We start from the raw sequence: 15389 nt of genomic DNA, 5'->3' as shown, positions 1-15389 counted from the left end.
GACCCAATCAAATCAAACCAAACAAATCTAATCAAACCTAAATTTATTTAAAAATTAAATAAATAATTATTTTTAATTTAAATAAAAAAATAAAAAAAAAATACTTTTTTTAATTCATGCCGGTGAGCAGACCCACCGCGGTGGGTCTGCTCACCGGAGAGCAGACGTGGCAATGCCACACATCAACGCCACATAAGTAAAATTGTGCAGTTGGACAAAATTGAAACAAAATCATGCATTTCAGGACAAATTGGATAAAATTGAAAATTTTGAACTTTTATGAAATTTTTATAAAAAATTTGGCATTTTTTTGTTATTTGGCCTTTCGTTTAAGAAACAAATATAACAGTTTTTACCTTTGTACTAAAAAAGTACATGTATTTTGTAGAGATTCATTTCTACTGTTAATATCTCTTTCTTAAATAGTTACTTTAAACTAGGGGAGTAACTGAGTCGAGCTAACTCGCGAGCTACTCGGGATTGACTCGAAAAATACTCGAAATCGACTCGACTCAAATCGAGTCGAGCTCGAGTTCGAGTTCGAGCTACTCGAGTTAATTATCGAGTCGAGTTCGAGCTCCAAAATACTTGACTCGATGAGCTCGCGAGCCTAATCGAGCTTCGGTTAATTTACCTTTTTACCCTTTTTATTTATATATATTTATAATAGTACCTTTATTTTAATGTTAAAATATAATTTTTAAATATTTATATTGATAATCGAGTCGAGTCGAGTTCGAGTCTCAATTATTCTGTCGAGTTCGAGCTCGAGCTCCCAAAATAAAACTCGATCGAGCTCGAGTTTCGAGCGTAAGATTTTAGAGTCGAGTCGAGCTCGAGCTTGGCAGTGTTTCGACTCATTTCGGCTCGGTTACACCCCTACATTAAACCCATAAATTTTGATTATATTACATTAATTAAATATTTAAATTATCTTTTAATGATATATTATTATAATGTTTTTAGCCCACATTGGAGTTGGTGTTTCTACTAGTGTTGATTTGTTAGTATTAGTATTGGTGAATAGAAAATAAGTTAAATCAAACCCTTTGACTGCTGAACTGAAAAAAATTGCAGAATCTTTTAGCAATCACTGGCTAGCTGAATACAATAAAAGCATCAAACAAGACAGCTGAGAATGAATGTAAAAGAATTTCATTTAATTCAATAAGCTTTTGCCATGCTCACAACTCTACAATTCGTGACTTGAGTAATGCATCGGCTTCTAAAATTCAAGGTTTAACTTCTCTTTTTTTTTTCTTTTTAACAAATCTATAAATTTTTCTCGACGCTCATCTGAATGGATAACCATGGAATTCGACATCCGGTGAGCAAGAGGATGACGAAATAACCGGAACGCACTAAATATTACACATCTCAACAAGTATTTTCTGTACACAAATAACCAAGAGGGTGGAAATGTCTTACTCTACTGGCTTGCCACTGTATTTGCCTCGCCCTCCATCGCCCTGTTGACTCTTTATATGCAAACAGGCATTCCAAATTTTTGGAAACCCGCACTTGAATGCCTTATTTTAATCCTTATAATCGGACGGGCAATCCAAAATTTTGAAAAGTTCTAATTTCTCCACGAAGGCCGGCAGTTACGATTACCATTCCATAGGCTGACATATTTTGGTTCATCCCATTAGAGATATCCACACTAGTCCGGGGGCTCCGGGTTCTGGTAGCTGCATTGAGTTTTTCCTCTGGCCATGTTGCTGAAATTCTATCAAAGAAGTAACCATTTGTTGCATTACAAATAATTCCATTCAGCGGACTGTTTGTGCACGCAGATAAAGATTGTGAACCATTACTGCCACTTAATACCTCAACAGGCGTAGGAGGATGATTGGCTATTGAGACCTCGTCGAGATGGTTATCAAGTCCATTTGATTCTCCGGGCAACGGATCTTGTAGCCCCCATGCATCACTCATGCCGGGCCATGGAATAGCAACAGATACATCTTGACAGTGAAAATGCTCATATGAACGTGTGACGGTAACAGCTTTGCTTCTGTTAGGTCGAGATTCAGCTTCATGCTTCCACACATACACATATGAATCCTCGCTAGCAGAGACTACAAATTTTCCATTTGACGCGAGGGAAGCTGAGATTTGGCTGTTGGCATTGCGAAACCCTGTGACAAAATAATCACCAACTTAACCTTTGAGAATCGTACAATTCTATCAAAGCATACGTTATAAAAACTAGCATGTTGCAGAATTATATTAAGGAAGATAAACTCTGATCAATTGCGTTTATCTTGAATAAGAGATCAGCAATCAAAGAAGCCTTATCATTTCCAATACCCCGTTCCATATGATAAAGTATAAACTTTGGAAGTTAAGGAGAACCACAAGCAGGCATTGAAGCAATAATGATTAAAAAAAAAAAAAAAGACCACCAAAAAGCAGGACGGACATATATTAGACTAACTAATCCAACATAAAGCAGGCCCGGGAACAATTTGTATTCAATTCAACGATGGTGTCTGCATTGACCCATTCTCAAAGTAATACAGAAACCATACATTTAGTGGGATTTTGAGGTCAAGCAGATGCATCGCCTCCTATGTTTCATGAATTAAAAGCGTCTCCCTAAGAATAAAATACTTCAAGGCAATTTTCCACCATTTGATTTACTTGACCAGTTGACCAAGTGAGGCTTTACAAAAAACTTTACAACAGATTCTAAAAATTCATATACAACCCATGTGCCACATCATTTTACAACACATCTCTCACATTTACCACCATGTGTGTACTGTCAGTGTTGATTGTTTAAATAGAAAACATAAAATTTGTCAACATAAGAGAAGTGTGCATTTAATGATGGGGTACATCAGTTGCATGTGATAATTACTCTTAAGTTCATTCACATAATAAGATGTTATAAGAAATACTAGATTTTGAAGTTTTTGCAGTCGAGTTTTATCAAAATGCTCAACAGAATTAAATTTCAGATCAAAACCACAGGTAGGGTTTCTTTCGGCATCCACCACATAGCTAAAAAAGAATAACAAACAATTTGCCAGCATATTTACCTTTAAACTTGTGAATCAGATCAACGCCATCAACAACTCGAACTCGAGAATCTGCTGATGTGATGAGCACTTCTGATGAGCTTCCGCGTGCAAACTATATACTAAAACTGATCAGAGATTGGCAAGGATCATAGATAGTAGTGACTCGGATATTGTACATACAGGCTATGCCTGCAGGGAATATAATACAATTTCCCTTGAAAAATCTATATGTATGTGCTTATGAGCAAAATGTAATTTGTCAAGCTACCTGGAATCCAGTGATTTTCTTGAGATGAGCTTTCTTCTTCTTGTTCTGTAGGTTAATCTGACATTTTTGTTGCAACTTATTATCTGAAAAGAAAATACAGAAACATTGAGGGATGATATATGTGACGTATACACGTAAAATGAGAGATGTGGAATTCTAAAATTGTACCAGAAGTGCTATATAAACGACAGCTTCCCTTGTATGAGCCAACAAGTGCACCCTTCAAAGCCAACAACAATTAATTGAGCTACAAATAAATCTTACGCATATCATAGGCAGAGCAAAGAAATACTATTATGTGCAAACATACCTGGCCATCTGGAGTATAGCAAGCAGCAGTAACCATCTCATGCAGATCATTCCAGTCGACAACTTGACGATCAGGAATGCTCCATATGCGAACCTTTGCATCTAGGGACCCACTGATAAAGTATCTATCATCAACAGGATTAAACTGGATGCAAGTCACTGTGCCAATGCAAAGACAAAGAAAGTAAATTATAATTAGCCAAAAAAGAAGGATTAAACGAAAGAAATCAGGAGCAAAAACAATGGAAATTTCACCACCCAGGAAAAAAGAAAATTTACACAAAATAAAAAAGTTGGAAAAATAAGGTCACGCTGATATGCTAAACCTAAGAACAACTTTATCACTTTAAAGAATGAATAAGTTATTCAAAATGAAATCAATGGTGAAAGTCAATTTCATGAGACGATGAAACAAAGAATGGGCTGGCTTTTAAGAAAATGGGCAGATACTATCAACAATAGTTAGTTCAACTGCGGATAAATTATAAGCCAAACAAAGTGGGGCATTAGATTACATCTGCAGAATGCACTTACCGTAATCACTGTGTGAGAACACTTTCAAACATGTCTTGCTAGACAATTGCCATAAGCGCACTGTTTTGTCCATAGAAGACGAAAGCAAGTGCTGTATAAAACCGGAAAGGAATATTGTCAGGACTAATTTCATAGAACAACTAATTTAGAAAGAAAAAAATTCTATGACATTTTACATGGATAAATTAGAAGATAATCTGTGTCTCAGAAACATTGCTAAACTCATGCACATATCTTCAGTTCCAAGATTCCTCCACCAAAATAAAAAATTAACGAATATCATTAAAATCTTCCTCAAGGCTTCTGAAAAGTATCATTATTATCTAGTGAGGTTTGCATCATCAAAATTAAATGCACCTTCCTCTCATATTTAAGTGATAAAAAATAAAATAAATTAGCACTTAAAAAATAATAAAATTATGCAAAGTACAGAAAAATCTTAAAGTGCTTTTGCGACACTAAATTATAATATCAGCATAATTCCGACTCCGTAAGATCATGGCTTCCTTACCATGTTAAGTTCATCCACGACATCAGTTTTCTCACTACTTATTTCTATCTTCAATACTTGCTTTTTCTAATTTCTTCTTTTCTGTCTCCAAGACTGCCCCAATTTGTTGGACTTATCCAATTTAACATATATCCAACAGATTAATACAATAATGGGAAAAACCAATTAATTAAATTATGGCAAAAGGTACAAAAAAACCCTCGTAGTTTTTACAAAAGTACAAATCAGCCCTTTTACTTTTTGGGGGTATAATTAAGCCCTTTTTATTTTCAAATAGAACAAATAACCCCTTTCATCCAACATCATTAGAAACACTCGTTAATGGCTTACATGTCTCGCATAATCATATAGGAAAAAAGTTCAAATATAATTTTAATATTTAAAATATTTACCAAAAAGTTGAGGGGATAAGTGTCCCAAAAGTAAACTAAAAGGGTTTATTTGTTCGATTTTAAAATAATAAGGGCTTAATTGTTCAATTTTAAAAATACGGGGGCTTAATTGTGCCCAGATAAAATAAAAGGGCTGATATGTACTTTTGAAAAAAACTCGAGGGCTTTTTTGTACCTTCCGCCTTAATTTATGTATCCTAAACTTTTCTACATTAACAATCATTTTATCCTTATTTGGAGGCCATAGCACAATAAACTATGCATTTAACTACCTATTGAACCTTGAATCACAAACAGCAAGATATGCTCTTCTTCCTTATAATAATTCAGGGTACTCCTCTCTAGCAACTTTAAAATGCCACATCCATAAAAACTAGGCCTAGAGGCTCGAATAAGTGTATTGCCCATCATTTATGCAATTTGCCTGTATATTACTTGGATTATGAAAGAACTCGGTCACATCTTTCTCTTAAACTCTGCCAACATCATCTAGCTCCATCACTTCTTTTAAGCTTACCATGTTTAAAAGAACTCTTCACAAAAGGAATTTAGCCAATATACTTTTAAACTTAGCAAACTGAATGGGAATCCCTATAAGTGCAGAGTGAAGGATAATATTACATTACAGTAGCTGTTGAGGCCAATATGGCTCGATTCAGTCCTCTACCTTTACATGATTTCCAATATCACTATAGTCTAATACCTTAACCTAAACTGCATATGCAAACCAGAAAGGGTATTTATTCTTCCAATAACATGGGTAAGATGACAAAATAAACTTTTCCTTTACTGAATGGAGGAAAACGACCATTTAAAATGGTGCTAATAACAGCATGTGTGAAGAAGATATCAAGAATCCAGCTGAAGATTGGCAGCAAAACAAACCAGAAGCATAAGCATTTGGCATAATCACTGGCCACCTTTTCATAGGAACCAAAATCAAAAACTATATCTACCACTGGGCTTTTGGATTTAACCAAAAATAGTTCCAAGGTCCAAGTAATGCTATTGCTATGCTATTTTAGCTAGTGACTACATGCTAGTGCTCAAGTAGACTACAAATTGAAGATTAAAGCATTCAATCACAAAGCATTTCGGAATGAGTACTCCTATAACCACACATTTTATTTAATCTCCATAGAAAGTTAGGAACCGCTTAAAGATACGGCATTTCCATTCCAGAAAAACTCAAAAAATATTACTTGCACCGAGGTTCCTGATGATATCATACCTAACAATTTATCTTTCCTATTAGTCACATTCATAATGTGCTATTAAACAAGGGTTTATCACAATCTTTACAAAATTTTATATTATTTTGATTTACAGTTTTTGATGGAGAGGAAAAATTGTCTGGAGGAGCACTCTTTGTGTAAAAGGAAGATGGAAAAGTCATATTGATGTAAGCTGTATGCTAAGCTCATCATTTTAAGAAAACTTAATAACAAGGAAAATCAAAAACTAATCAACCCATCTGCATATCTGGATATCTACCCTTAAAAGCCCATACCCAAACAGAAACTGGAAACAGCAGTATTTACCCTAAAGCTTCAATGCATGAGTTATGGAAAGTTTTCCAAATATATCAAATGTGACATATAAAACAAATCAACTAATAATATGACAAGAATGTGAATAGAAATATCCTAACCAATATAACAGCAACAGATTTCACATTAAGGGAAAATAAAGTATCCATCATTCAAATAGCTATGGTGCAAAGAACAAAAGTAACTAACCTGAGACTTGGACCATGAAAGGTCAAGCACGTCATCTAGATGTCCTTGGAATGAACAAATTGGTTTATCTGTAAGTGCAAACACAGTTTCTGGCACAACAATATGGTCGAAACTCAAAGATTTTCTACTTATAGATGACCTCCCTCTTCTCTTCTTCTCATGATGACCTTCCATTGATGGTGACATAGAAGAAGGCTCAGGTGATCCATTTGCTGTCAACAAAAAGTTAAAATTCCCATCATCCTGTTTATCAATCACCAGCTCCCCTTTCCCCTCGCGCTCAGTGACTTGCCAAATGTGAATCACACAATCCTCGCCTGCACTTGCTAGATACCTCCCATCTAAACTAAACTTAACACACCAAATAGAACCATTATGCGCCTGTATCTCCTGGCTCTTATAAAGAGCACTAAACTCTTTAAACGACTTTCCATATTGCCTTACCCTCACTTTCTCAGGCCCATGAAACGACGTATCCTGGCTATCATCCGTAGCAGAACTTGACCTCCTTCCTCCCTTTTCAGATCCAGTATCCCTCTCGTCACTACTTCTTCTCTCTTTACTACCGCCTTTGACACTACCCGCCACACACCTTATGCTCCTAAACCAAGTAGCCCTCTTTTTCAACTTCGACCCCCCACTTCCAACGCCTCCATTGCTATTGGAATCAATACTTTCTCGACTACCATCTTCCACATTTTGTCTCCGCATCAATTCTTGCACAATCGGGGAATGCCCGACACTCATTTCAAACTCCTCCATCGTCAACTGCCTTCCAGTACCCACTTCTTTCAACTTGTTTAAACTCCCATCCTCCATCGTCTCGTTAATCACAAACTCTTTTCCATTATCAAGATTCTTAATCGTACACACTTGGGTTACTTCTTCTACTGCCACTGAAGTAGTAACATCATCAATCTCATCAACCCCATTACTGTCAAACTCTACCAAACTAGTATTGGAGCAATTTCGATTCAATTTACCGTTCGAATTTGCGGAATCGGATCGAATCAAATCCATTTTCCTACAGCAGTATTTACCTGAAGGAGGCTTATTAGGCGAAAGAGTAGTCTTTGAAACATTATTATTACTAATAGTGTTGTTATCATCACATTTATTTACACTAACTATATCATTAGAAAGAATCTGAGGAGAATAAACAGACAACAAAGAAGAAGAAGAATTAAAATCACCATCACCCTCAAATCTTGAGCCAGCACCGTCTGATTTGGATCGAACAATGCAACTACCACAAGAATCCGAACCCGGTCCCGGTTCCCCCAGGTTCAAATAATCGGTAGAAGCAGAACGGCCGGGTTTAGCCCGATTAGAAGCGAGACCCATTTGATGTAAAAGGAGTTGGCGGCGCTCGGAGACTGAAGCAGTAGGCTCAGAGATCCAAACATCATAATTGGGGGTTTTAGAAACAAGAAATGGGTACGCATTGTTAGAGTTAGAATCAAAATGGGTCGGGTTGGGATTAGGGTCAAGATCGGAGTCGGAGTTTGAAGCGGAACAAGAACATGAAGAAGAAGAAGCAATGCGATCAAGTGATTCGTAGAACAGTTCTTCTTCTTCTTCCTCCTCCTCTTCTTCTTCTTCTGTATCGGTTTGTTCTTCTTCTTGGCTACGGTGGTTAGTGTTGGTGGTGGTGTAACTGTACTTGCTCATCTCTTAACTGTCATTGTCTGATGGAATTAAATCAAGATTTGAAGAATGGGCGTGGGCGGCATTTCATTTCCATTCAGAGAAGATGAGCCAATGGGAATGGAAATGAAATGCCGCAGATTGAAACAGAAACTGAAGCAGATAGAGATCCGATGAAGGCTTATGTATGGGTGGCCGGCCGGAGAGAGGAGATGTTTACGAGTGATGTAAAGATGTGTGTTTGTTTGTGTGCGTGTGAAAGAAGCGAGAGTAGTGTCTCTGTTTCTCTATTTTTGTTTGAACAAAGGATCAATTCACCCCCTCAACTTGGCATAAAATATCAAATGAGTCATTCTCACCGCTTTTGGTACAAACAAACCCAAAATTTGCGTTTTTGTATTAAAAAGCCCCTCCCCCACTCTCACCCAAGCAAGTGAACTACACTCTCCATAAAAAAGTGAATTTTTTTTAAAAAACCCTTAATATTTTATTTATTTTTTAAATTAATCTTTAATAATTTTTAATTTTCATTTATATTTCTATAAGTTTAAAAGTTTAATAATTATTTTAATTTTTAATAAAAACTAAAGCACCTTTTTTCCTTTTTTTCCCCTTTCTTCTTTTTTTCTTTCCGGCCACCATTCGTTCTTCACCCGCCATAGTCCTCCGCTCCCACCTACCCCTCCGCCATGAACGAATGAACAACAGAACTGTTCATCCCTTTTGAGGGATGAACAATGCAACCGTTTATCCCTTTTAAGGATGAACAGCAGATCTGTCGTTCATCCCTCAAAGGGATTAACGATTGTGTTCATCCCTTTGAGGGATGAACATCTGCTCTTCATCCTCACAGGGATGAACGATTGCGTTCATCCCTTTGAGGGATAAACGATTGCGTCCCTCAAAGGGATGAACATTGAACGATTGCGTTCATCCCTTAAAGGGATGAACATTGAACGATTGTGCTGTTCATCCCTCAAAGGGATGAACACAAATCCCTCTACCCCTAAAAGGGATGAAAACGGTTGAGGATCTGGCGGCGGTAGTCGGCAGGACGGAGGTGGCGGCAGTAGTTTTCGATGAGATTAGGTTTAATTTTAATTAAGTCTACTTAGTGTTAAATAGGTTTTTAATTGTGTTAAATTGAGACTAATTAGGTTTAAAATTTGTAATTAGTTCATCCACTCTCTTTTTTGTGTCAGAGGGGCTCTTTTGATATGAAAATGAGCAAGTTTTGGGTCTGTATGTACTAAAAGCGGCGAAATTGACTCATTCGATATTTTGTGTAAAGTTGAGGGGGCGATTTGATCTTTTGTTCATTTTTGTTTTCTCTTTTTTTTGAGGCAAAAGGTAAAAAAAATCCTCCTAGTTTTTATAAAAATATAAATCAGCCCTTTTACTTTTTTGAGATATAATTAAGCCCTCTTTATTTTCAAATATAACAAATAACCTCTTTCATCCAGATTAGAAACACTCGTTAATCGCTGACATGTCTGTCATAATCATATAGGAAAAGAGTTCAAAATTAATTTTAATGTTTAAAATATTTACCGAAAATTTAAGGGGGTAAGTGTCTCAAAAGTAAACTAAAAGGGTTTATTTATTCGATTTTAGAACAACAAGGGTTTAAATGTTCAATTTAAAAATATGAGGACTAATTGTACCCACAAAATATAACAGGGCTAATTTATACTTTTGAGGAAAAGTCAGAGGTTTTTTTTGTACCTTCTGCTTTTTTTTAAATTATCTTATTTTTTGTTTGGTTTTTTAAATGGTTTATTCACTTTTTTTAGTATTGTCAAATATTATTAAGGAAAATCCGAAGCAATTACAAAGATAAAAAAATATGAACCACTCACGATGACCAGACAATAAACAGAGAATGTTGCTCTAAAGAGTCCATTGTCTTATTCGTAGATCGTCTTATAAACAAAAAAATAAATTTAAAAATTGCTTCGACAAATGAATACAGTTTACCACCAAAACATCAGCTTTACATTCTACTAACTACGGAGCTCCATAATAACACTTGATGTGTCATGTTTTATAATGACCTTATCCATGACTTTAATCCAACTCAATGCTTCACGAATCTAATTAATTCAGCATTTATGGGCCATAACCTCGACTAGCTTTAAACGCCGAGCCTAGACCACTCTACCGGTGTTATCCCTAAAAATACAACCAGTACCGATATATTTAGTACCGGCAAAAATTCCAGCATCCACATTAACCTTTAGAGTGCCCACTGCGGCTTAACCCAACTGACCACACCGTCTTCTCAAACCCAATGTAAAGACCCTCAACTTAGGATGATTGAAGTTAACAGACGTCCAAGATGCCAGCTACACATCCACTGCATTAACAACTCCAATAGGCTTGCCTCCGGACTTCGACTAGACAATACTATTCTACCTACACCATGTATTCCATCATATCATAGTTGCAACTCCAGCATCTTCCATTGATAAATTAAACAACCAGTCTGCACACTAGTTACTGAAATCAAAAATAAGTCCTTTCAACATACATAAACCTGACCTAGCCCGACAATCCACCGCAAAAGAACACAAGAAAAAAAGGTGGACATGATTCTCTGTGAATGCATAATAGAAAAAACATGTAGAATTAATAAACACATGCTTGGTGGCAAGGACAACCGCTATTGGAAGAAATCATGAGCAAGTTCTCCATAAAAAGTTTTAAAGGTGAAGCAGAATTTTAAGCTTCCAAATATTTGCCCACACTATATTTGCAGGAGAATCAAGAACACATCTCAAAGCTTTTTAAGCACTTCTCAAAGAGAACTTCATATTCTCTTTCAACATCAATTATCTGTAGCATTTCTATTGCTAATAGGGACATTAAGAATGCTACAAACATCACTAGATTTGAATATGTCATAAAAAAGGACAACATTCTTAGATCTATCATCACCGTTCATTTGGAAACAAATCTTAGCTTGGACTAGGTGAGGAGGAGCAACAGTGTAATGTGTCACGACCCGAAATCTCGAACCGAGACAGGCACTAGTGAATGAGAATGGTAGTTCTGAAACCCATAGTAAGCCTTAAAAATGCTATGAATTTTTCGCAATCATTTAAACAATCAATCACATAGTTACACATATTACGTTTTCATAAAAGATTTTCAAAGCTTGACGTTTACAAACATCTTGTTCAAAATCTGAAAACGTTGCATAGAAACACGGGACTTATTAAGTGATGTCTCACATCCAGCATAACCCGTTTCATATTAAACGGTTAATGCATTGTTTGACAGCCTTATATACATATCAAAATTATAAGCAATATATATAAAATTGTTTGACAGACCACTTATACACATTAGGGCCCGACTACTGCAGCGTTATAGATAGACTTCCTCTTACTGTACATACTTCAAGCATTGGCTTCTAAGACAGGGGTAGAAGTCTGTTGCACCAAAAAGACTATATACCTAAAAATGGGTATATCGACGGGGTCAGTGAAAAATGAGTGAGTTCATAAGGTTACAAATGAGTATTATATAAAACATCAAAACAACGCTATACAACCATCATTCATATGCATCCACGTATAACTTTCCAATTGAAACACTAAACCTTAACTTGTACTATCATAACCCATAACCACTACTGTCTTGAACAAGTTTCTAATACTTATTCCTGATGGTTTAGTCCCGGGATAATTCCATCGAGTTCAACTACAACCATATAGTATAGGCCGGCGATAATTCAATCGAGTTAAACTCGTACTATCTCATATCCAATTAATTGAGGCGAGTCCCGGAATATTCCATCAAGTTCGACTCCCTAGACACAAGTCCCGAGATATTTCCACCGATTTCAACCTCGTGTCTGTTGTGTTCTCGAGAAGATCTCTGTCAATTTCTAATGCTGCAGATTCTCTGATCTTAACTAGTGATCACACAGTTCCTGTTGCCGTCTAATAGGAAAGCTCGTTTCATCGAATTTATATCGGTTTCAAACCCATGATGTATGCATTTCAAATAAGCATTTTATTCATAAACAATGCTATGCAAATTGTATAAACATTTTGCGTATAAAGAAATTCACTTTAAATACTTCAAATATATACATCGATATAAACTCATAACTTGCTATTTTCCAAAAACTTTGATTAAACGATAATTCATGTCAAGCTTCCGGAGCTCCTTGTCTGTTATTAGATTGCCTTGCCGGATCTAAAACAATCGTCAAATAATGCTCGAGTAAGAATCTATTTCTATAAACGTTTTAAATTCGAAAACACGTATTTATAGGTTATCGTGTTTTATTTGCGTTTAGCTCGGTTTGTTTCTATTTATTTACTTATCGATACAAAAATGTTATATTTATTTCTTGTCTTTAGGTTTAGTACTTAAACTTAACGTTCCAACGTTATTTGATTCACTTATCAAATAACTGTCCACGTATACAATTTCGACGTTAGCTTTTAAGCGCATTTTATTTCGTCGAATAACTAACGTCATGCTTAACTTTGATCATTTATTTGATTTCCATATCAAATGGCTTATCATTATACATTTACTTAACCTCATTCATTTTATCAATTTAACACTTCTAAACGTCCCCTTTACAAATGGTTTTAAACTCAATTTAAACCATATAGCATTGTATAGCAAAAAGCGTTAATTATTGCTTTTCACATTTTTTAGCGTTATTTTATTTTCCGTATCAAATAATCTAACGTTCTATTTGATTTTTCAGAACTAAATCTGTCAAAATGACCTTCGTACCAACTCTCACCGGAGCAGAATTTTGGCTATTGAAGCCTCATTCTGACATCCTTCCTTTTCCTAAACAATTCAGCCATTAATCGCAATTTACAACTCTCACTTTAAACTCACAATACACACTTAATCATTAACTATACACAAACCGAATTTTGGCTATTGAAACCCTCACCAACTTTCCAATCAATTTCATCATTTTTTTACTTAATCAAAACTCAAGCTAATATACTTATCATGATTAAGACTCCATAATCAAGTTCTAGCTCAACATTACCATCACAACTCTCACACAATCTCACTAACAAGCTTTAAACATCAAGCTAACCATAGCTTACACCAAATCAAAAATTCTCACAAACCCTAACCGATTTCTTATCAATTAAACTCAAAAATCAAACAACTAAATTGAATAGGTTAACTTGATTATCTTTGCTTAATGGTTGATTTGCCTCCAATTTTATGAGTTTTGATGAGAAATTCCCTTAGCTATGCAGATGGGGTGGTTCGGCCTTGAGAGAGAAATGAGGAGAGGGTTTTCTTATTTTGGTGTCGTATGAATAATGAAGATGATGATTAATCCTTATATTAGTGGATTATGACATCATTAGTTGGCAAATTGTCCACTTAAACTAGGTTAAAATACACTTTAACTCAATTGATTAACCGACGTGTTTAATTCTCAAAACGATTTCGGAAAACCTTTTCCGATCAAATCTCAATTATATTTCATGATTTTAACGTGAGATTTATTAGCTCGGGATTTATATTTTATCTTTATTGTTTTTATTTTATTTAATCCCACTTAATATCAATTTATCAAATAATAATTTCTAATTAAATTATTATTTTACGATAAACTTAATTACTCATTTCAATTCCGTTCTTGATTCCGACCTACTTGACCTAGATTTCTTAATTTAGGTACAAAGTACGGTCTAACTTATCAAAATTCTTATGCAACGTCCCTAGTAAGTACGAAAGAAAGTTGGATTACACTCGTGTGGACCCGACGATTTATCTCCATGCATACTGAAGATGGCACACATCACTTCCTCAACCGAAATAGGGTTGTTCAAGATCTCGTTATGAGCTTATCAAGGCTAGGTCTGATATCAACAAAATCACAAGAATTAAATTTTGAATCATCAAATAGATTAAAGAAACATCTGTAGACAATGTCGTTAATCTCCACGTTATAATATTACAAAATGCCATTATCATCCTACAACTTCATGATACGATATGATTTTCTCTTTGAGGACGCTACATTGTGGAAGAATCTCGTGTTTGCATCCCCTCCGCTAGCCAAAAATGCTTTATTATTTACTTCTAATATATTTCTTCATCAGCCAATAAATTTTAATACTGCTCTGCCACATTCATGTATCTCAATACTCTTTTTACATCAACTCTTCCTTGAAGCTGACCTAACTCCTTTTTCTTTCTGTCAATCAGCCTTTTAAAATCTTGGCCAGACTTTTTACCCCATGCCAATAAAGAATCTTTATTTTTAGATATTTTTTCCAACATATTACCATCACCTGCACTATTCCAACTAGCAACAACCGCCTCGTGAAATTTCAGTTTTTGGACTCAGACGTTATTAAAATGAAACCTAAGAATACCCAACAGGTCTCTAACAACCATCACAAGAAAGTAATATATGGAGGTGATATAAAGTTGTGAACTCTAAATATATGAGAATTGCTGCATGGTACACATTAATCCAATCTTTATAGCACAAAACTCTATCCATTCATTCATCGATTCTAGTAGTCGGATTCCTACCTCTAGCTCACGTGAATTAGTAACCTCCTTCCGCTGACCAGATTACGCAAAAATGTAGCTTCCCTAAACCCCTAGGTGAGCAAATTAGCTTAAGACAAACCACCTTTCTTTTCATCTCTAGCTAAAATAACGTTGAAATCACCCATAGCGAACCAAGGCAGCAAATTAGATAAACTCAAACTACGAATAAGGCTTTATAGATCTCTTCCCTGGTCCTCTTTGGGAACCGGTAGAACCCGGTAGATCTCCACTTCCTCCCATTAACAGCCAAAATTTTTGAGTCTATGAAATTGTCACAGACAACAACAATATTCACTTGAAGGTTACTTTTCCACATTAAAGCAATACCTCCTTTCCTGCCAACGCAGTCCAAAAAATAAATACCTTCAAACCCCAAAGCCCAATCTAATATTC

At 35.5% G+C, this 15389-nt stretch overlaps 1 protein-coding gene across 1 annotated transcript; it reads right to left on the bottom strand.

The window, feature by feature from the left end:
• Positions 1-1139: 1139 nt before the first annotated feature.
• On the bottom strand, positions 1140-8700 carry LOC126667765 (uncharacterized). Its single transcript, XM_050360835.2, has 7 exons — positions 6783-8700; positions 4141-4231; positions 3608-3765; positions 3466-3517; positions 3298-3380; positions 3048-3141; positions 1140-2141 (listed from the first exon to the last, which is right to left on the bottom strand). The coding sequence occupies exons 1-7, from the start codon at positions 8451-8453 to the stop codon at positions 1543-1545; spliced, it is 2748 nt and encodes a 915-aa protein (XP_050216792.1). The 5' UTR covers positions 8454-8700; the 3' UTR covers positions 1140-1542.
• Positions 8701-15389: the final 6689 nt, after the last annotated feature.

Source organism: Mercurialis annua, linkage group LG2 (assembly GCF_937616625.2).
Source record: "Mercurialis annua linkage group LG2, ddMerAnnu1.2, whole genome shotgun sequence".
NCBI classification, from domain to species: domain Eukaryota; kingdom Viridiplantae; phylum Streptophyta; class Magnoliopsida; order Malpighiales; family Euphorbiaceae; genus Mercurialis; species Mercurialis annua.
The sequence above is the reverse complement of the archived record's forward strand: the minus strand, read 5'-3'. Positions and strand labels throughout refer to the sequence as shown.